This window comes from Vulpes vulpes, chromosome 13 (genome assembly GCF_048418805.1).
Source record: "Vulpes vulpes isolate BD-2025 chromosome 13, VulVul3, whole genome shotgun sequence".
Lineage (NCBI taxonomy): Eukaryota > Metazoa > Chordata > Mammalia > Carnivora > Canidae > Vulpes > Vulpes vulpes.
This window is the reverse complement of record NC_132792.1, coordinates 24,398,903-24,423,588: the sequence shown is the minus strand read 5'-3', so window position 1 is coordinate 24,423,588 and position 24,686 is coordinate 24,398,903. Positions and strand designations below refer to the sequence as shown.

The 24,686-nt window shown below is 32.7% G+C and overlaps 1 protein-coding gene across 2 annotated transcripts in view; it reads right to left on the bottom strand.

Moving 5' to 3' along the window:
- CSMD3 (CUB and Sushi multiple domains 3) overlaps positions 1-24,686 on the bottom strand; it is a 1,174,336-nt gene that overhangs the window by 315,281 nt on the left and 834,369 nt on the right. For both annotated transcript variants that reach the window (XM_072734033.1, XM_072734032.1), the window contains 2 exons: positions 18,512-18,681; positions 7,371-7,527 (listed from right to left, as the gene is read on the bottom strand). In XM_072734033.1, the coding sequence (XP_072590134.1) occupies positions 7,371-7,527; positions 18,512-18,681 (327 nt within the window). The remainder of the gene's footprint in view (positions 1-7,370; positions 7,528-18,511; positions 18,682-24,686) is intronic.

Genomic DNA, 24,686 nt, shown 5'->3' with positions numbered 1-24,686 from the left:
TTATTTCTCAATTTTTATTAAGCATTTTTTTTTTGGTTTGTTTACTGCCTACCCAAGGCTTCTTTAATGTGAAATTTTCTTTTTTCTTATTATTAATTTATAGGATACTTTTCTATAGAGTTTATATTTTTCTGTTAAATATATTGTAAATATTTTCTAAAATAGCTCATCTTTTTACTTTGTTTATGGTGTGTTTTGCTATAGAGGCATTTAAAATATGTATGATGACTGGGAGTTGTTCAGGAAAATACAAGCCACTTAGATACTTTGAATTGCTAATATCTCATACAAGGAATAGATACATCTTCATTCCTATTATATTGAGGGGGAAATATAAGAAATGAAGACAGAATGAAGGTCAGGACCCCTGCTGGGCTTTTCAGGAAATCCTGGAATTCAGGGAAGCTGCTGCCTCTAAAACCACCTGCTAGCACCACACACCTGTCTGCGGTGCCATAGACAATAATAGCTTCTCCATCCATTCCACATCTTGGCTCTCACCGGATTGCCTTTAATTGGCAGAATCTAAGTAGAGATCTTCACTAACCAGAGTATGGGAAATACAGTTGCCAGGTTTTTAGTCCTTACACTTCAGGGAATTGCTTAGAAGGGCAGAGATGCTACTGACTATTGATAGATTTTTGCTTGTATATCTTGTTTTAGAAATCTTACTCCACCTTAAAGACATAGCTATCCTAGGCCCCGGTTTTTTCTCTAAATATTTTAATGTTTTGATACTCACATATAAGTCTTCAATCCTCCAGAAATTAATTTTTATGTAAAGAGTAAGTTAGTAGGTCTTTAGATATTTAAATTCAAAATTTACAAAGCTTTTGGGATGTCAAACTTATAAAAATGACAGTGACTATTCCATCATTCTACTATGAAGAACTATCTAATATTGCCTATGTAACTAACAGATAATCAAGAAATATCTAATATTTTAGTTAGAATGTCTTATATTACATAATGCAGCATTCACTAGTACTTCCTTTATTACCTGGTTAATTCCAAGTTTTAAAGAGTAAAGGAAATGCCAAATGCATCTGGTTAGTGCTTTATAGGACATAGAACCACATAGAATAACTATGTTACTTCCTTGTAATTTACTTATTCTTTACTTGCATTTACATTAAATAATTATATACAAAGAATAAAGTTAGAGTTAATAAGTCATCTGATTATTTTTCATGATTAACACTGCCAACAACATACTGGTAATTATATTAAAGAGTTTAAATAAAGATAATTTACTATGTATTTATAGGGTTAGTGCACAGGAGGCATCACAAATTAGCTAATGTCTTTCATTAATTTGGATATAAAATTTGAAATGGGCATGTTCCATGTGGATTATTGAATCATTTCAAGCAGCAAGACTGGAAGGCCATAAGGGTCCAAATATAGCTGAACTTTTCCCTTGGGATAATGAACATTTCTCCAACAGGCTTTTTAGTAAATTAACTGTGCAGAGGTGATAACAAGAGACCCACAAATAGTGTCTAATGGTTGGGCATCATGGACATTTACCAGATCAGCTTTTGAGAAGACAATGCTATAATTCATCCAAAAAGGTGTGATTTAGTTCTGTAATGGATGGTTGTTTAAAATACTCAATTACTTTCTACTGAGTGAAAGTGGGATAACTACAAATGAAAAGAGCTAAAAGAATCTGCAACAAAGCATAACTTCAAGAAATAAAATCTAAAGAGTACACAAACAACATAAAAGACACTAGGTCCTAGTTAGTTCCTCATTGTAAGTTTAGCCAATTAAGAAACCTTTCTGAGTCTCAGGCATAAAATGACAAAAGTGTCTTTGGAAAGAATTGCATTTACTTTTTAAAATATCATTTGCTTTTACATTTACATTAACAATTAAAAATAATAAATCTATGGAATTTCAAATATAAAATATCCCAAACTTGGGTTGGAGATAATGTAGTATGATGAGTGAGAGGCAGAGCCCTTCAGTCCAATTTCCATATCTGTACTTAATAGCTATGCAATCTTGGGCAAGTAGCAACACTCTTCTGAGCTTCGTTTTCCTTTTTTTTCTAACTGAGGATAATAATACCTTCCTCATAAGGTTATGTCTTATAACTAGGAGATAGTAGATAAATGTTAGCTATTATTTTTTAACTCTAATAGTTAAAGATACAATAATGTTGAAAGGTTTCTCTGCATCTTTTAAGTAAAACCCAAACCCCTCACTATAGTCTACCTCACTGCTGTCTAGCTTCCACTTTTTTCATTTTGTCCCATTTTCCTTGCTCATTCAGTTGTAGACACACAACTCAACCTTAGGCCTCTCTTAAGCCTTTGCACAAAATGCTCTCTCTCTTTCTGGCACCCTCTGCCCACAGATCTGTGTGTGGTTGTGCCTTCTTATAATTCCAATATCAACTCAAGGAATACCTCTTCTGAGATGGAGTCCCTGAACAAGCTAGCTATAGTAGCCCCATCTCCTATACTATCTCTCCTATTGACCAGTTGGAAATTATTACTAAGTGCAGTTCTCTCATCCTGTGGTCATGTCTTTCTTTTCTGTCTTTTCCCTTTAAAAAGTTAGCTCCATATGGGCAGGAACTTTGTATTATTCATTGTTCTCTTTATCCCCAGGGCATAAAACATTCCAGAAGGCAAAGACAAACTATGTTTCAATGAATAATTTCCACAAAAAAAATGTAATTACACTATAGGAATAAAAGAGAAGAAAAGACATATAACCAAAGAGAAATGACATTTCTACAACTTGGTCTTCAGTGAGAAAAATTCAGGGAAAGACACCAGATTTACAAATGCCTTCTTGAAATGTGCATTGAGGGGCTGAGGAACTCTGGTCGGGGTATCCTATCCAGGTTTTGCCAAGTTCTATTATAGAGTGATCCAGAGAAGGATGATGTTTTAAGAAGGATACTATATTGATATTTTAGTTTCTGATCTGTTCTTCCAACTTTAGAAGGAGATAGTAATTTTCTCTCCCTTTACTCCCCTTCTCCCTCAAGGAAATGCAGCTATGCTTTTAGTGGTTGCAGGGAAATTGGCGACTAATTTGTGTTGTAAAATATGCCTCCTCTATATCTTTATTTGGGGTAAGTTTCAGATATCTCCAGGGTAAGAATAGTTGATAGCCATTATTTTGAAAAGAATGGAAGAATGGCCTGACTCAAGGAGGGAGTTAATTCTGAGAAACTGAGTAGTGGGATTGATTCCCTAACGGTAGTTAAGATTTAACAAAGTTTATCATGCCATTTTATTCTCAACCAGTGTAGCTATCTAGGTTTCATTTTGTTTTTGTTCTTTTAAAAAAGATGTTATTTATTTATTCATGAGACACACACACACACACAGAGAAAGGCAGAGACATAGGCAGAGGGCGAAGCAGTCTCCATGCAGGGAGCCTGATGTGGGGCTCAATCCTGGGACTCCAGGATCACACCTTGAGCCAAAGGCAGGGGCTAAACTGCTGAGCCAACCAGGGATCCATCATCTTTTGCCTTATATGAGAAAAACAAATCCTGGTTACTTAGGCTATGGTCAAGTTTTCCATTACCTGAAACCAAAAGCAACATCTCAACTACTGTTTCCACTGGTCCATTTGCTACTCTTAAAGATTCTATAATGAATGGGCCGATAAGACAGTTGAAATAGGGCTCAGATGGTTAAGCATCTCCCTTCAGCTCAGGTCATGGTTGGGGGGTCCTGGGATGGAACCTCTGCTCAGTGGGGAGTCTGCTTCTCCCTCTGCCCACCCCCCTTCTTATGATCTCTCTCTCTCTCTCTCTCTCTCATTCTCTTTGTCTTGAATAAATAAATAAAATTTTTTTAAAAAAGATAGTTGAAATAAAATGCACCTTAAAAAGTTCTGTCCTAAAATATTTCCTCATTTTATCTCAGCCAAACATGTTTCTCTCCAACCTAAAAATGAAAAAAACAAAAAACAAAAAACCAGGCAACCACACAAGTCAACAAAATAGACAATAGAAAGAGAGAGAATGACTATCATTAGATAGGATACATGTCATTAGATAAGGGTGGTCATAAAAGGCCTGTTTGTGCTCACACTATAATTGTGAGGAGCTAGGCGAGTGTGATTTAATCCAAATTGGAATATTTGCTGTATTTGCCTTGAATGTGCTTAACATGGTCTTTCTAGTCTCTGTGCCTTTTTTCATCTTATTCTCTTTTTGCCTGGTATACACCCTGCCATTTCTTTTTGTGACCCACCAAAAGAATACCACCTCATTCGTGAATCCTTACTTGATCTGCCCAAGAGCCAATTTGTGTCTCTAATTCTTCCCTTTCTGTCTTTAATTCTCTTGATGGGAATCCTGGGAACCCTCTATGTCACAAAAGGTTCTCTCAGATTTTCAGAGGCAAAGTTCGGATAATTATAAGGAGAAACACAACACAGAATGGCAGGGTGGAATTAGATTTAGAAATCACCAGATACAAGGATTCATACACAAAAACATGGGCCATTACATTTTTCCTCATGTTTGGGCACCTTAGCAAATTCTCTTATGTTCAAAAATTAATTACTATCTCTATGGAGTTTATGAATATTTAAAATATGTGCCCTTGTAGAATCTTCTTCTACAACACAAAAGCATTTTATAAAATCAGTATTCAGACCACACATTAATTTACTAAGATATGTAAAGAGATGCAACTGAAGTAAAACTGACTAAAGACATTACGAGAGGAAATGGGCCCCTGAAGAAGCATGCATAATATGCTTGCAAAAAAAGTGTAAAGACAGTACAGTGTGATACTGTACTGTTACATTAGTTGAGAACATAAACTACTGCAAAAGAAATGTTAAAAAGTAAGCTAACTCTGCCTAAAGGAGTCAGGGTAAGCACTAGTGGGGAAATATCAAAGATGAGTCTTAAAGTTCAAAGGCTCAGTGGATGCTTCAGTTTGGGGCACACCAATAACAATTGTTAACCTGGAAGGGAAAGCAGCCTGGCACAAGTGCTATGGATGGAAATGAAAACATATTTGGAGGATGGGAATAAATTTTTGTCAAAGCTAGGAAATTTCTGATTAGCTATTAAGGTAATTTCAGATATGTAGAAAGATTGCCATTGTCAGAATCAGAAGTAACACCTTGGAACAATTACAATTAATGACAGACGTGTTACTACTTCCAAGACCCTCTCCAAAAGGGGTTCAGAATACAGCTGTTGTTTCAGAAAATCAGGGAACCCTTCACTGACCTGGTGATATCCACAGACAACTTGGAAGTAGGCTATATATTTTAGTTCCAGATCTGAGATGGAAACATTTTGGTTTTAGTCCTGGGACTAAAAAATATTAATAGATATTTATAGATGTATATCTACCCTTTAAAAAAATAATTGCTTTTATATTCTCTTTCCAATTCCATCTTTCCATCTCCATAATGACACACATTCTATAATGAACAACCAGAGTCATTAAGAAGAGTGATTTCAAATATTTCCTTTTTAAGATGTCCTTTCTGACATGTGGGAGCTCATACCAATGACAATAAGGTCAATGATTTCACTTGCTCCAGACACTTACCACCCCACACAATTTTAAATGCAGGTATGTCCTACAATGTCTAGTTTCTTTGCATCAAAAATCTCAAGTTACACAGAATTTAAATATCTGGAAAGGAAATCTAGGTTTTTTTTTTTTTCCTATGAAACCCATTAACATTTTAGACGAGGAGAAATGCAAAACGTTGCAGAGCAAAGGGAGATCATTATGTAAACATTGAGCCATGACTTGAAAAATGTCAGCAACTCTGTTAGAAGACAGAGTGAAAGAGAAAAGCAGACTTAAAAATATGTGCCCTTCTGATCAGATCACACCAATTATATTTGAGCACAGGTCTCAATATTATTGCTTTTAATATATCACATAGTAATAATATCTGTAAACACAACTTGCTTGGATTTTCATTTGTCTTTGGAAGTAGTTCATAAAAAATGCATTGTACACAATAGTTCTCAGGATTTAAAAATATGAATTCAACATCCGTTTTGTTAATTTAGGTTTTGTTATGTTAATGATGTAACAATTCTAGCACAGGTAGAAAAAAGCCTTGAAATAAACAGGGAGCAAAAGTAATCTCTTAGTTATATAAATCAGATTTTTAAATATAATACAATTTTAGCATAATATACTCTCTTGTCTCCTAGTTCTCATACCATTAAGAAAGAACATTTTCCTAAACAATACTTTGACTCAAATTCCCTTTAAGATTTCATGTGAATATCTTTCTAATTTCCTAGTTTCCATAATAGTTTCCATTCATCTGACTTCTTGAGAAAACTATAGGGGTCATTAGATTTTTTTCAAATAATCTAAAAGGAAAGATTTCTGAATATTGCTACTTAATTTATTTTGCTAAATTTAAATGAATAGTCTGAACTTCCAAGAATTGATTTGATCTGATTACAAATTTATTTTACACACAGTCAGTAACCATCACAGTTTTACATGAGCTCTACTTTCTTAGTGGACTATCTTAAGAGTAAAAACTCAATAAATATATTACCTGAATATAATTTATTGTTGATAGATGTAATTGGTCTGTTTCTTATGGCACTGGTAAAATAAATTCATTTTATTTACTGAACAATTGATATAATCCACCAATTTATGGTTCTCTGTCTGTTTTTTTTTTTTTTTTTAAAGATTTTATTTATTTATTCATGAGAGACACTCACAGAGAGAGAGGCAGAGACACAGGCAGAGGGAGAAGCAGGCCCCACGCAGGGAGCCCGTTGTGGGACTCGATCTCGGGTCTCCAGGATCACACCCTGGGTGGAAGGCAGCACCAAACCTCTGAGTCACCAGGGTTGCCCCATGGTTCTCAGTCTTTGAGCTTCTACTTATTTAATTATCAGAATAGCCAGCTGGAGTGTAATGCAATAGTTGTGTATGAATTTATTTTTAATAAAGCAATTCAACACAAAAGCAAAACAAAATAAAAACTTAATTCTAATGTAAACTCGTCTGAAACCATCCAGTTATCCTTAATGACTGTCCAACATATAGCTACCACACATTGCAAGCATGGAATTTCCATCTATTGAAGAAATTGATTATATTTTTAAAATATTGGATGAGGAGAATACTTTTATTTAAAATACATACATAAATGACTTAATCATTCTGAACCTTAGTTGTTTCAACTATGAAACTGCAATAGTTACAATACCTGTAATTTATGAAATTGTTGTTAAGGTCATATAAAATCATATGTAAAAGGTAGTTCTAAACTTCAGATTCATGATCAATAGTTGGGTGTTACTTTACCTGGTAAATTGCAATTATTTAATAAGTACTCAGCCACAGTATTTAGTCACTTTTTTCTTCCCAAATACTTACTGGTATAGACAAGTTGAAAACCTTCATCTGTCCCTTCAGAATCAGAATTAAATTCTAGCCAGAGCTGATTTGAAGTACTGCTAAGTGTCAATCCTCGCATAGATGCACCAGTAAATGCACCTAATAGATGAGTCGTTTTATCTTTTCCATCATAAATCTGCAAAATATTATTAAAAATGTAAACGTGCCAATAATAACCAATTCAAATCATGTGTTTATATTTATGAAAAAGAGGAAATTATCGTACTCCTAAATCAGATCACTCATGTTCCCCAAGGACAATTACTATATTAATTCCTATATATATCAAGACAAGAAAGTTAGAATCCACATGGATAATTTTCAAATTCCAAGCTAAGTATACCATAAGTACTCATATCATACAACTTTTGATCTTATAAAAATAATGCTTTTTTATGACAGGTGTTAAAAATTGAAAATATCTACAAATAGCTGATTTTCAAGGTTAGTTGGTATTTTTCTGAAACTTGCATTAGGGGTCAAATACTTGTTTTTCTAATAACATAATTAGAAATTATATAATTAGAAATAATTAATATAAACATACTTGCTTCTTTCGCAACTTCTATAATTCATCTACTTCCTTTAACTTAACCATTTTCAACATGTAAAAAATATTAAATAGTAACAAATGTTTTTAAAAACTAATTTAACAAGACAAAAATATACAAAACAAAATTTATAAGCTCTCAAACATCCCTGTGTTATTCTCATTCTTCTGAGGTATAACTTCTCATTATATTCTAATTTGCTTTTCTTTTATCAGTCATTATAGACATCTCTCCAAGTAAGTAGATAAAAATCCTGCCTTTTGAGAGCTGTGCAATATTTCACACAGTTACATTACCACAACTATCATTCCCATATTAATAATTTTGAGTTTTTTGTTACTAAGAGAAATACTGAAATAAATACTTTTTACATATAACTCACCTTTCTTAATAATACTCGTATTTTCATAAGAAAGTTTTCAATATATGGGATTTTTGAGCTAACATGTTCATATGTAGCCAGATCATTCCCAAAAAGGGTATAGAAATTAAATGGAAGATTTACCAACATTTCCTGATACCATCTTTTTGCCCTTAAGGCATGTACTTTCAATGGGATACTTATTCCCCACTCCCCCAAGGCAGTGAAAATTGGTTCTTCCATGTGATAAAGTCTTATATTACATTAATTAGTCTTTTATTAATCATTACAATGATTAGTAGTGCTACAAGATCACTCTATCTGACCAATTTTATTCCATAGTATTTAGTTTTATAGGGCTGGGAGCTCATTAGGTGAGTGATAATGAATAGAAAAAGTTGAGAAATGCTGCCCAAAAGTTACTTATCTCCTGCATGAAACTGCATTACTTCTAACCTGGTGTTAGTGTCAAAATTATATCGTTGAACTCCTAATCCAGTGACCTTGCCATTGCATCAGTGTTCCCCAAATGTGGGATTCATCATGTCCATGTCATATAAGAGAAAGCAGTTACATGGTACACAATGGAACTTTCCATTATTATTATATTAACCTGCATGGTAGACTTTCTTGGGCTAAATTTTTGGGTTCAATTTGATAATCCACCTAGAAATTTTTTATAATTAACAAATGAAAATTCATGCACAATTTTTTATGTATTTTTTCTTTTTTCAATTTATCTTTATCAGGTTTTAGTAATCAATTTATGTTAATTAACTTCATAAAACAGACTGGGAAAATCTCACTATATTTCTAATATCTGGATTATTCAAATAAAATGAGACTTTTTATTTATAGGCTTAAGATTTTTTCAATTCAAGAAAATATCTTTGGGCTTTCATTTTTTAAAATACTTCTTGTCTATATTATCCTTTTATTTTCTACCTAGAATGTCTATTATCTTGTATTGTTTCTAAACCTGTATTGTGATACTCCTATATTTTCTCTTCTCATCTGTCTTTCCCACTGTAGTATAAAAAACTCTTCTATTGGATCTTCCACAGGAATAATTAGAGTTTCAGCAGTGACTAATCTCTTTTTAGGGCTTCTAGCAAAATCTTAAATTTTAAAATCATTGGTCAAGTTCTAGAAAGTCTCTCCTCTTTCTCTTCACACTCTAATTGCATTATCTTAAGATTTACACAAAAGTTTAAATTAATTTTCAAATTTCTCTTAGTACTTCCACAGTTTGAATTTAATGTATACCACCTGTTCTATGCATTTAATTTGGTCTTTCTTCCCTCCAATTACTGAATTCCCCTTAAATATGTATCTATGTACCTTTAGATTTTTACAGGATTATATTTATTATTGATATAGGATTTAAGTGTTATCAAGACTACAGATAAAATTTTATTTAACATGCTGTAAAAATGTAACTTGTACTCAAGGCCCTTGGGGTCCTCTTTGAACCACATTACCCTATGCCTTTTCTGAAAGTAATTCGGAAATCTCTATTACCAGGACCTTCCGCTCTTTCCCTTGTGATTGAGGGAATCAGCAGCTTCCTATGCACCTACAGGCTCCACTAGTTTATTTATCAGGACAGAGAGGGAGTAGAAATAGAGGGGTGGGGCAGAGTTGAGGGCTAAACTCAAGCCAACATGGTCATGGAATTCCTAAAAGAAAACATTTTACTATTCTCTCCTTTCTTTGAAATGTCTTTCTGTCAACTAAAACACAACAACAACAACAACAACAACAATAACAACAAAAGTAGGTTGACTGTTTAAGAGGATTTGCACTAGGTAGAGAGCTCCTTGGACAAACTTCCTAATATTATAGGGAGAACCTTGAGTCCCACTGATGGGACTTACCAGACAAATAAGTTTCTGTTTTAGTTATCAGCAAGAAGTTACTTATCTTTAACAAAGCTGAACCAAATGTTGAGGTTTGTTAGCTCGGGAATTTTATTGTTTAATTACAAGAGTCAACTTTCTATTTCTTAAGAATAGTAATGGTAAAAACCAGTAGTAATTCAGAGACTACTGAATAGTAGTAATTTACTACTGGTAAAAACCAGTAGTAATTCAGAGACTACTAAAGAATAGTAATGGTAAAAACCAGTAGTAATTCAGAGACTACTGAAAAGTTTCTGTTTTAGTTATCAGCAAGAAGTTACTTATCTTTAACAAAGCTGAACCAAATGTTGAAGATTGTTAGCTCGGGAATTTTATTGTTTAATTACAAGAGTCAACTTTCTATTTCTTAAGAATAGTAATGGTAAAAACCAGTAGTAATTCAGAGACTACTGAATAGTAGTAATTTACTACTGGTAAAAACCAGTAGTAATTCAGTGACTACTAAAGAATAGTAATGGTAAAAACCAGTAGTAATTCAGAGACTACTGAATATCACTTGCTAGAAAACAGACTTTTCTGTTTGTGAGTTTCAAATGTTCATTATTCTCAGAAGCTGCTTCTGAATACGTTTATTTTATAACTCTATATAGGACATAGTTCATAAATTCTAAGTTTAGAGCTATACACTTACAACCAAACCATTTAACTTGCAGATCCAGTGGCTCTTATTTGTGGCTAATACTGTCTAGGTAACGCCAAAGAATATTTTCCTTACTGTTCACCAGCACATAATTTCATTCTTATGTTATATAAATCATTGTTTCTTGGATTCAACTAGTTTTCTGCTTTTATGTGTGGATAAACTTCAGTTGTCAAAAATAGCCAAATAAATAATTAATTGATGGAAATGAGTAAACAGAAATTGGTTCTTGAATTCTGTTTTTAATTTTTTTTAAAGTCTCTCCTAATGTTTTTCTTAAATTTTCAATGGTAATAAAAGGAAAGTTGAATCATAAATGAAACCCTCACTTTACACATGAAAATCATTTGTATATAACTTAATGTTTAGAAAGTACCAAAATTCAACTGACTTAGTTCTATGCACTGGATTAGGTGTTGGGAACACAATTAAAAAAAAAAAAAGACATAATTTTTAACCTGAAGGAAATTTAAAGAATATAGTTTGTCCCAAGAGAAACATTTACACTATTTTTAAGCTAGAAGAATACTTTTTTCTTTAAAGAAAAGAAAAACTGTCTTTAAGATATCATTTGAAAACTAATCATTGAAAGAAAAAGCATTAAAAAAAGAAAAAGCATTAAAAGGGCTGATTATATATATATATATATATATATATATATATATATATATAATCTTAAGCCCAGCAAAGAGGATCTAATTCAGCACCCAAACTCAATAACTACAGCTTATTTAACAATGTAAAGTCAAAAGGCAGAAAACAAATAACACAGAAATACCACTATGATCATAAAAGTAAAATGAAGTGTGATAATTCAACTATGAATTTTTAGAAGCTTGTATAAAGTTATTAAATCAAGATGAAAAGCAAGTTTTAATTAGCAAGACTTCAAAGGGAGAGTTTTATAGTAATGATCAAGCCAATGCTATTTAATTTGTGAATAAAATCCTTCAAATGTATTCAAGGACATATGGAAGCATAATGGCAACAAGAAATGACAAAGCAATGTAGTCAAAGGCAAATTACTTTGGAAGCAGATATGGATGCAAGTATATAAATAAGAAAATACAACCATCAAAATGTACATTTCATTTAAAAGCAAATGTTCACGAACATTAGGTGGCTCAGTTGGTTAAACATCTGCCTTTGGCTCAGGTCATGATCTTGGAGTCCTGGTATCAAGTCCAGCATCAGGCTCCTGGCTCACTGGGAGTCTGCTTCTTCCTCTCCTTCTCCCCTTCCCTCCATGCTACCTCTCTCTCTCTCTCTCTCTCTCTCTCAAATAGATGAATACAATCTTTTTTAAAAAGAATAAATTTATAGTACAGACTGATTATACTAGGTCTTACCCATAGAACTTTTATTTGAGATCATTACTTTTCATATTTCTGTTCTGATTAAAGTCAGGATTTTTAAGTATGCTTTTATTTGGAGCTCTTTTCTTTTTGCAGTTTATTATTATTATTTTCAGCACAGGTCTTATATCCTTTTGTTTTCCAAAATTTACAAATCTAAAAAAGAATACAGTAACTGAATCTTTATTATATTTTTTTGTGTTAGAAATGAGATGATTCTGGTATTCCCCGCCAAAATATTCTATTACTTAGCACCTAATTCAGATACTGAAGACTCACTTTAACGTCAAATTTAGAATTTCAGGTTTATTTAACAATTAATATCATGAAAGCCATTGAGGGCTTTTGTAACATTAATGAAACTCTGATGAGGCTCACATTTGTCAAATGGTTGTCATTAACCTGGTAATCTTATAATAGAGCAGACTAGAACTTAATGTTGCCGTGTTTCAGTTATCAAACCTTTGATAATGGATCAGGGCCTGAAATTAATTTTGGTGTACAGACCCTCCTAGATCTGGAAGGTCAAATCCTGTTATAATGAACTGCTTATCAACACTCAAAACTGTGGGTTTTGTTTATAATAAATGCATGATTAGAAGGCATATTCTCAGTCATTCCTCTAATGAATTAGCAAGTCAGATGCTATCTGAACCCAAGAACAAAAAGTACATAGAAAATAAAGTCAAAAGAGAAAAATCATATACGTACATATCCATAATCATACACACTTGCAAATTATTCCTGTTCATGGATATTAGAATTTTCATTTCTGCTGCTTGTTTTATAAATTGATTTGGAAATTTAAATAAATTATTTTTCAAATAAGGTGAGTGAAATGTCAAAGTTTGAAAGAAAAAAAATTGTTTTACAAGCCTTATCAAAAAGGACAATGTTCCAAACTTTATGCTCTCTGAAATAAAATGAAACAGAACAGAGAACTTTTGTTCATACTAAAATATTTATGTCTTTGAAATAGTTGTATAATGCCTACTCAATTATAAGAGCTAATATATTTTAGTGAAGGAGTTTGGGACATGATGAAGAGTGAGCTTTTCAGGAGTTTAACCTCTGATAATATAACAGGGTTGAAGTTCCAATTCTACCTTTAAAGCTGTATGGCTTGTCACAAATCATTTCACTCCTGTTATCCTCAGTATGGGAAAGAATGAAGGATTTTATGAGGCCTAATATAGCACTCATAACAAATAAATATTCAGAGAGTGTTTTCGAAGGAAGAGATAATAAAGGATTACCAGTGAACAAGCAAAGCTGGCAGATATGTGTGGTGGACATATGAGATCTCCAGTATGCTAGGAAATGTTTAACAACCAGCTTTCAAACAAATAGAATTGGTGGATGAATATACACACACATTTTAAAGAACTTTTATTTACATAAAGAGAGGTTGAAAAACTTTTTCTAAAAAAGAATTAGAAGATATTTTAGACTGTTTGGGGGATAATATCTCTGTCATAACTACTCAATACTGCCACTGTAGTACAAAATCAGGTACAGATAATATGTAAGTAAATGACCATGATTTTCTCTTAGTAAAATTTTATTTATAGAGATAGGTGTCAAGACCAGTTTGGCCCATAGACTGTTTGGGAATCCCTGCTTGCAACTTACAAACAGCAAAAAAAATACAATAGTCGTTACTTACAAACAGCAAAAAAATATACAATATCATTACTGCATATTGCATAGAGCTAATTGATTCTTATAGTATAGTTTCAGTGTTTTTTTTTTTTTTTTGCCAAATTTTTGTGTCTGCAACTTATAATTGCAACTGACAAACAAGAGTGGTTCCTAAATGAATATTGCTTGATTTTTTTATGTTAACAAGATCAAAGTAAAGCAAAGTTAAAATAATGTTATATTAGAAAATCATATCTGTAAATGACAGGAGCAACTTCTTGGCTAAATTGAGTATTAGTTTTTAATTCTAGAAAATAAATACTCTCTAAAAAATAAATATTCTCTATATTTTTGTGTTATTCACAACAGAATGGCTATAGACACCATCCATTCTTAAACTCAAGTATAGATGATAAGTAAAGCAATAGATCAAGTCAAGATCTGTAGTGTTCGTCATTTTCTGCAGTGTAATTTCTCCTTAGTATTGCTGATATCAAGCTATCAATGTGACATCTCTGTATGCAGAGCTGGGAAAGAATGGACACTCTGCACAGTATTTCCACCATAGAGATATAATATACATAAATCATCTAAAAACATAGTAAAATAATAATAATAAAATAATAATAAATAATAATAATAAATAAAAGTAATAAAAAATAATTAATAATAATAATAAAAGTAATAAAATAATTAGGAAATTAAAAGTTGTTTTGTTACCTTTGTTTTTAATATAACTTAATTATAATATAATTGTAATATAATTTAATTTAATTTTTAATAGTGGCTATGTTTAACAACCAGTTCACAAAATTACTAACAATTTACCAGTAGGTTCTCACAAGAACCTAATATAGCACTCACATTGGTTCCAAAGACTAGCACATTGGTTAGGAAATATGCTGGAAAATAATACCTCTTAAAAAAACAACATTTTAATAACTTTTTTATCATACTGCTAAAAGAATGGTATTAGTGTTATTAATCAAATCCTTCAACTATCTAGTTTCTCATAAATGTGACAATTCTCTTAATTCTTTCTTTCAGACTCTCAAAACCAGTATTAAGTTATTTTACTGACTCTTCTCCATTATCATCCATTCTGTTTACATTTTGCATAAGATATAGGTCTTTAAACTACACAATACTGAGTGTGGTCAAAAGATTGCCTTGAATTTTGTCCCTGCTACATTCCCTTATCTAAACATAGTGCTTAATCTTTTTCTGAAAAGAAAAGCAAACATTACAACAACAAAACAGAGATAATATTTCTGATTGCTATTCAGCTTTTGTCTTATTAGGCTGACAAGGCCAATTACTCATTGTTCCTTGTTTAGTGTTCATATAATAAATACCTCCTATAAATTTTAATTGAAATAACTAATTAAATTACATATTTTGAGTGAGGTTTTAGAAGTTTAGTATTCTTGCCCATTGAAAGGAACAACACCAAGGGAAGTTATATTCATAATTCCCAAACCTGGTGGTTATCAGAGAATCTGGAGAGCTTCATACAAATCCACAGTTCCAGGTACAGACCAAATAAAACAAGTTGTCCCCAGATCTGCTGAATCAGAAAATCTGGTAGCGGTGCCAGGAATAAACTACCTAGTGGAGTCAAATGATTAGCTACATTTGATATCAACTTTATTAGTGTGGTTGTATAAAAATAAAGTAGTTTATAGAAAAAGGAGAGAGGGAGAAAGAATGGATAGGTAACTGAGCAGGCATCAGTCTGGATGGTGAGCTCTTAGAAAGTGTGTGTGTGTGTGTGTGTGTGTGTGTGGCTGTAGATAAAGTTAATACACACCCATGCTTTTATTATTGCTGTTTTAGTTTCAGTCAGAATCTAATACAGTGATACTATTTAGTAAATTAAACTAGAAAAAAGCCTTTTCTAAACCTTTATACTCATAAGATTACAAGATAATGTTATTCCAAAGAACATAGCCAATCCTACCCTATAAAGAAAAGCAATGCTTTTAAATTCTCTCAGTCAAGAGGCAGAGGGTCCTACAGTGGACATTTGTTTTACCTATTTCCTAGTCTGAATGGAGGAAGAGCTGACTGCACTAGACAACATTACACCTAGTGTAATGTTGGAAAATGCTGAGATAGGGATGGGCTCTTATGGAATGGTTTGCAGTGAGGCAAATGACCCTGGGCTCCTTAGTCTTGGAAAATGAATCCTCTGTCCTTTGGAGAGCACATCTCTCTACTTGGGGGTATATAACTGTGCCTGTGTCAGTAGGTATTTTTGAACTAGTGGTCCATTAGATTAATGGGAAGAATAAGACAATATACAAGCATCTTACATCTTAAACTGGTGGAGAAATCATGAAGAAGATAGAGTTAGAGGTTAAAGTCCATCCCCAACTGTCTCTATACAGTGGCTTGCTGAAGTTATTTTGAAATAATAATTCAGAATAAACCCCAGGGAAGATTATCAGCAACAGGGGGTGTTTCTATTGTAATACTTAGTACATAATATTTTCAACTTTGGGAAACGTGTCTTTATTCTGGGAAAGTTACAAATATCTTAACTGCTGAGGATATACATTTTCATCATTTTGCTCATGAAAGAAAAATCCTTATTTACTTAAAAATCATTTTTTAAAGGGCCCTGAATTGAATTTTTCTGCCTTTCTTCATCTCTCACCATCCCATGCACTCAACCATTCTCAGGGTAACACAGGTAACAAGTGAATGTTACCTTACTCCAAGGAAGCAGGTGATTAGTCAGAAATCACTCTGAGGAACACATTAGGGCTATTTTTCTATTTTTAAAAAGATTATTTATTTATTTATTTATTTACTTATTTGAGAGAGAGTGAGGGAGAGAGAGAGAGAATGAGAGGGAGAAGGGTTAGTGGGAGAAGCAGACTCCCTGCTGGTGGGAAGCCCAATGTGGGCTCGGACTTGAGACTCTAGGATCATGGCCTGAGCAGAAGGCAGACTCTTAACTGACTGAAACACTCAGGTGCTCCTACAGCTATTTTTCTAAAGGCATCATCTCCTATCTCAAATGAATTTTCCAATTAATAGATATCACTCAGCATGGAAAAGTAATAGATACTTTTCAGGCATCACAGAGAGTAAAGAAATATTTTAGGAAGAATAGTGGTAGTGTGGGGAAGCACTTCTTTACTATTAACTGATAACCATATGTTTATTATTGTTGTGCCGTGCAGGTTAGTAGCTAGTCTGTATCTTGATATATTTTTCCCCATACATAGCCTGAGAAAAGAATAAGCATTGGTTCACTTCTATGTTTAGGCATCCCATTAATCTTAATGCTGACTCTAATTTAGCAAATAAAACTTATTTTAACAAGAAAACCCAAACAATGAACTGTAGGTTAAAGAGATTATAAAGTGAATTTCTGTTGCCTGTTGGGGGAAAGTGCAAAAAACAGGAATGGTCCTAAATTAACAATAATATTGTTTACATTTAGGGAAATTTCCCACATCTATACAAACCCCAAAGCACACACTCCTGTTAGAGAACCATCAATTATCATCAAAATTATATTCTTTTCAAGAGAAAAAAATAACCAACACTCTTAAAATCACTGCTAAGCCAGGATCCTCAACCCTTGCCAATCTGAGATGTCACATTTTTTTTTAAGATTGTGAAAACAGAATTATGTTGAATTTCTTACCAGGTAAGGAAATCTTGATGAGTAGGGAAATTTATGCAATTATCTTAAAAATATATAAATTTGATGTTTACAGAAGGATTTATTTTTATTCTACTTACTCATATAAACTATATTTACTAAAACACTTTGCAAAATATGAATCATCAATATGGAAATATTTATTTTCCTAAAATTGTAACTTTTAAAAAAGTGGGACCTTTGCCTATTTCAACTTTTTAGAATAAGTTACAAATTCTACTCCAAATGTTTATTAATCTTCTTAATATTTGAAAAGATTTATTGATTTTAGAGCGAGAGAACGTGAGAAGAAGGGGCAGACGGAAAGAGAGAGAGAATCTCAAGCAGACCACACTCTGAGCATGATGTCTGATGATGGGGGGTTAGATCTCATGACCCTGAGATCATGGCCTGAGCTGAAACCAAGAGTCATATGCTTAACCGGCTGTGCCATCCAGGTGCTCCACTAAACATTTATTATTAACAAAATATATTTTTCTTCAATAATTTATAGATATGAAGTAATTCATTTTATGTATTTATAAAATATAAAATTTTTATAGTCATAAATGCAAAAAAAATCCATGTTATCAACAGAGATAACCAAATTATTTAATGTATACCAAAACAGAAATAAATCATCACTATATTTCTTACAGAAATAACCATTCCTGTATTAATTATATTTTAAATACATGTCTCCTTGGAGATTAGAAGATATTTGGCTTGAAAATGTTATTTTGGTGTTACTGAAACATTAAAATTTATGTCCCATAAAATAAAAATGAATATATTATAAATGGACATTGTAAACAAAACATTTATCTCAATTAAAATGATCATAAGAAAATGGGAAACGACTTATAATTGAAATCTATGATTGGCAGAATCAACTTACATTTGATCATACATATATATACATATTTATATATACTAATATATACTGAATGACTAAACATGATCAAAATACAAGTATTTCTTAGTCCACCTACCTTAAGAACATCTCCTTGTGCTAAATGAAATGTTCTGGCTGAAATATTGATTCCTTTTCCTGCTTGAACCTGAATACTATAAATGCATTCATGGTTGTTTTCATAGTTGAGTGGATAATTTGGAGAAAGCAAAATTCCTTCATTATTTGTTGCAGACGCACCACATTCAGCTGCAGATAAAACAGAATATTGAAGTACAGTTTAATAGAAAGCATTATCATTTGCAAGTAATGTAATGTATGGAAGTGTTAATGCATTTTACTTTAACTAGAACCTAACAGGAAAATAATGTACAGAATGGCTGTGTGTTGGAGATGACTCATTCCCTCTCAAATGATACATGGGAAGAAGGAAAAACTGTCCATGGACAGGATATCTGTACATAAATGGAAATATACAATGGCTTCAGTCATTTCCTCTTGCCCCAAAGATGAAAGGATAGGATGGAAAAGGATGGCAGCCCAAGATTTTCAGGATGTATTTTTAGTTTGTAGGTTTCTGATTAAATTTATAATTTATATCGTTTAAAGTCTAAAAGAAAGGTAAAGTGATCCATTTTATTTTAGAATGATTTTTATTAGATCTTTTTAGTTTTATCTTTTCTTGAATTTGACCCCTCTTCCTCCCAATAGTCAGTTTTCCCCTGATCCAAGAACCTCAGGAACAAAAGAGAAATAAATAGTACACTGCCTTTGAAAACTGATGTAATGGGTAAAATCTGCTAACCAGCAATTGTAACAAACTGGGTACTTTTGGAAAATGTATCACATTTCCCAGTTTAAGCAACAAAGTAATCTAAGGGGTTCTCTTAATCAGTATATGGTTACTGTTGACCCTCTGGATTAATCTAGGAAAATTTAATGATGGAATTTCTCAATTTTTTTTTCAAATTTAACTTTAATTTATACTTTAAAAAGCTTGTGGCAATAGTACAAAATCAAACAAGTTTTTATAAATTCCGAAACATATTCCTTATGTCTCAGAAATTCAACGAGTTCAGTTTTCTATCAGATCTAATAACTTGCTTCATATTATCATACCATAAGCCAAGGGAAGTTATATTTTTCAAAGTTTTAACTTATCAAGAAAATAAAGCAAATCATTATGTTCCAGAAATAAGATTTTTAAAATAATTATTCATGAGAATAATCATGAGAATAATCATAGGAGGTATATAACAAGGTAAAATATAATGAATTGCTTTTAACTTTTAAATGCAATGTTTAATGCTTAAACATTAACAAAACTAAGGCAAAAGAAGAAAGCCTAATGAGAAAATGAAAATGATCAAAATGAAGCAGTCAGGATAATAACAACATAGTGTGAAATAATAATAAAAACCAATGATGTGTTGCTAACAATCAACCAGTCACATAAACAACTGCCACACAATTAAGTTCCACTAAGTTCCTTTTAAAGTAGAAGAAAAAAAAAACCCTAAAAAACTCCCAATATTGATTTAAATTGTTTTCATTTTAATGTAACATAACCATGTGCAAACATAAAATAAGTCCCTGTGCTCTTAGCTGTACACAATTATAATACCAAAACATGTTTTAAAATATAAGACTAAAACAGTAAAATCTAAAATAGCAACATGTATCTAATGCGACACAAGATTTCATTTTCCTGAAATTAAATTGCCCTTGGCAGTGTGGAGAGGGAGCTGGCTGCTAGCATACAGGCATTTGGAGTTTGCTATGCCTTTAAGTGCACGAGGCTATGTCATGATTCAATTCTCTCTCATCTTATCCCTCTTTATACTGCTGAGAAACTTTCATCTGTGTGGTCCAGTATGATGCCACATGGCCTTCACTTAGTGCCAGAGAATAATTTATATTTTAAATCTGACTCACTTCCTTCTTACTAGTTTATTTAAATCTAGGTATACTAGCAAGGAATAAAGACAAATTATCAGACCACCTGGATGACGCAGAATACACGTGTATTTTTTATCAGTTAGGTTATTATTAGAGAATACACCCAGTTTCAACTGATATAGAATCATGGAGTTCTGAGAATACATTCTTTGATGCCAGCTTATGAAATACCAATGCCCTGATGAAGAGCTCAGGCTTTTCAGAGATTTAGTTTTCAGAATTAAGTTCTATATTCTACCTATATATGGCTTCGGCAAGCTATTAATTCTCTCTAAGCTTGAATAGTGCCATTATTACTGTGAAAATAATAATACCCACCTCAAAGAGATGCTTCGTTTGTATGCATGAATTGATAATATATGCAGAATATACATGTTGAACATTTAGCTCAGTGCTGACATACAATAAAAGCTCAAAAATTAAAGCTGTCATTATGAATATTTAGGTGTAAATACTAAGGATAGCATTCTGCTCCACATACAGAAAAAGAGTTTTAGGATACTTACATTGTCCCCAGTGTGACTATCCAGGTGCACAAAGACATTTATGTATGTAAAAAGCCAGAGGACTCTTCATAATTTGGGGAATCACTTATAATATTAAAATTATTTTAGTAACTTGTATGAACTGAACAAAACAAAAACTAGCCCTCCCAAGCAAAGCAATAAATTACTTCATTACCCTGGAAAATACACTAATAATTTATTGCTAAGTTCTTAACATTTGAATAGATGGTAAGTGCTTTCTCCCATAAATATTGTTGGGTCTATATTGTATTATTTTATTTATTTGTTTGTTTTATATTGTGTTATTTAATGGAGATTTGCTTTTATATGAAAAATAACCTGCTTCTGTTGCATTTTAGTATTTCAGTTGGCTTAAATGGCTATAAATGATTTTCTAGTTGCTGAAATAAAATCAGGGCTTAAACCAGAATGGAAGCCTTAAGGAAGAACATTTGGATTAGGTTAGTACCTTTTGCATTTAATCATGACTAAGCATAAATTATGGGGCCCGGAGTAAAATGAAAGCACACTGCCCCTTGTTGAAAATGTACTGAGCATTTCAATAAAGCATTAACACAAGCCTAGGGCCCATCTTAGCATAGATCCCTTTCACACACATGAAGCCAATTCTGCATATTTTCCCTCACAACTCTGCAAGGTAAAACATACTGTCTCTAATTTTATAGATGAAGACTCCAAAGTGAGCTTTCTTGCTAAATTCAAACAGTGTGTATCAGAGCTGGGATTTACATTGGGATTTACACCTGCCATTGCCCATGGTGTTAAAATAAAATTAAAAAAAAATACAATTTCTCTTTCAGATCAAAATGTTTCTTTAGTGTGACAGGGGGTAATATTAATAATTATGCCACACAACAGGTGCAGATTGAAGCTATGCTAGATAAACTTGTATGCAAGGTCATTTTTTTTCTTTATTCTTTAGCAGTTGCACACACTATTCCATTAAAAACTAAGAATTATTTTCTATGGTCTGGGGTATGTCCTGGAGGTCAGAACGTATTCACCCCACTTATAAATTATAAGAAATAATTATTAATGTTCAGAATGTCTCATTTTAAGGGAAGATCTTGAAATGTAAAAAATGAGACTCAATTCAGAGTGGTCCACTTACACATATAGGAAAATGAACAAATCTATTTTTTCAATAAGACTCTTAAAGGATAAACAGGATTAAGTTAAGGAGGAACACATTTCACCATGATAATAACTCCAGAAGCTAGGTGATTAATAAAAACATTATTTGTACATGTAATCTCATCTTTGATTTTATCTTTGAATTTCAAATATACCCCAAACTGGTTTATAAGACTCAATGTAGGAACAACATTTGCCCTGTACAAGGTCTCTTCCAGTACTCCAGCTACAGAGCTCTTGCTTGCCAACTGGAATCGAGTGGGATCTAATGTTGAAATTAACAACAAACTTTGCACAGTTTGACCATATGCCCAAGTCTAGAAATGAACATGTTCCTATCTTGTTGTGTAATAAGCTGACACAATGATATTTTCCAAATGCAAATTTGATCTTGTACTTTGTGCCTCAAATATACTCACCATCAGCAAGTCAAAGTCCATAGAATGTGATACAGGCCATTTATGCTGTGAATCCAGTTTACCTTTCTAGCTATTCCCCACCATTCTTTCCAGTTCAGCTATCCTGAGGTACTGGCCCCTTGCCAGGGTCTCATACTCAGCCTTTATAGGTGCTGTTATTTTCTCCACATGTAAGCAGCACCTCTACTTCCAGTGGATGCGATTTCAGGGCCCAAAGAAGCAATTGACTTGCTATGGAATTATACTGTTAGGGATCTTCCCAGCATCAGGTGGCTGTGATGGTTTATGAAATAAATGAAATAATATCACATTGAAGTATCAGGAATAATTCTCACAAATAACAGTCATGGCTATTATGTTCATGAATGTCCAGAAAAAAGTACGGTAACTACATTTCCATTGTATATGGCATCAGTATCACAGCAAGTTTTCACAAAGCATACTAAAAATGAGAAGATATATAAGTATTGACAAACTGTGATTGAACGTTCTTAAGATATGTTAAAATCACCTGAGGGGGGAAAATAGCAGCAGAACAGCTAGCTCTAAGAGAGAAGAAAAATGGTTAGTTGATTCTGGCAAGATAAGGTTATATAAAGAAACATCCTCTACAAGGGAAAGAGTAGTTTGAGTAAAGGAAGTCCTAGAAATCCAAGTGAGTTGAAAAGCTGTCATCATCGCCCAGCCATAGTGACATTTATGAAGAGTATGCAGCTGTCACTGACCAAATACAAATTTGTGACTCACTACATCAGGGCAATGCCAGGGTTTTCAGGCAGGTGCTGTAACAAATTGCATATATCATATAACATACACAGGAGAAACATTTATCTTAATAAAAATCAAGCTACAGAATCACTTTAATATAAACTATTAATGTTTTTGCTAAACTGGGTAACTTGGTAGAGAATGTATACTAAGATATTTATTTATTTATTCATGAGAGCTATAGACTGGGAGAGAGAGGCAGAGAAATAGGCAGAAGACTCCTCACAGGGAGCCTGATGTGGGACTTGATCCCGGATTCTGGGATCACGACCTGAGCAGAAGACAGGTGCCCAACCACTGAGCCACCCAGGTGTCCCTGTGTACTAAGATATTTAAAGTGACTAGAGACAGGTAATAGTATGCTCCGATTTGGAAAAACTCAAATTGATTTAATTAACAGATATTTATCAAATCCTTAGTATGTACCAGGCATGTGAGGTACAGTTTTGAAACCCTCATAGAACTTACTTTATGACAGAAAAGACAGATGGCTACTGCATAATCATTAAAATAAGCATATTATATGTGGCAAGACATAATTGGGAGCCCTGACTTGTTCCGAATAAAGTCAAGATTTCTCTAACGGATTGAAATAAGTCAATTAAAGGCAACAGGAGAAGATAGGTTGAGGGAAAGAATATTTCAAACAGAAGAAATATTTCTGAAAATATTATGGGGGTGAGGGATTTTGACAGATTCTGGGAATTGAAAGATCTGATATGGGAGAGGTTTTATTTGTACAAGTTTGAGCTAGAGGGAGGTCCCTCAGGATAAGAGTTTCTTTTGTTGTTTATCTGTTATGATAGGGAAAAAAATGTTTTTCTTAGACGCGTAGGAAAGGGGATGTCACTAGACATGAACTGCTTGTTCTTGTGTTGGGGGGAATACTTTTGTTTTTTAAGGCTTAGAAAGTCAGTTGCAGAAGATGAAGAATACAGGAGTAGATTGAATGAGACTTGTTCATAAAATATTTGAGATTTTGGGTCAGAAAACTATTGCTTCATGGTTCAAGGGTTGCATTTTTTTTTTCTAAAAGTATGGTAAATACACTTTTTCCTACCATAACACAAGCCCAGCATCTTGCTTCCTTCATGCTTTGGTCGAGAATAAATATTGTCTTTTTGGTAACTGTCATTAACTTGTAAAGCCTAAGTTTGTTAATAATAAAAATCAATGTTAAAAAAATCAATTTTCCTGCAAAATAATCAATGTTAAAATATTAAGAAGTAATACTTCCTCTCTCTAATTTGAACTGGGAAATCATCTTTAAATTATAGAATTAATTATATAAAATATTACATAATTTAACAGAGTACTAGGAAAATATTTTTGGAAAGTAGGCCTTCAATCATTCTTATCAAATATTTTCTGTGCAATCTCCAATCCGAATGTTATCTGTTATAACACCTTTATTTTGTGAAAAACAAATCCTGGTTATATAAATATT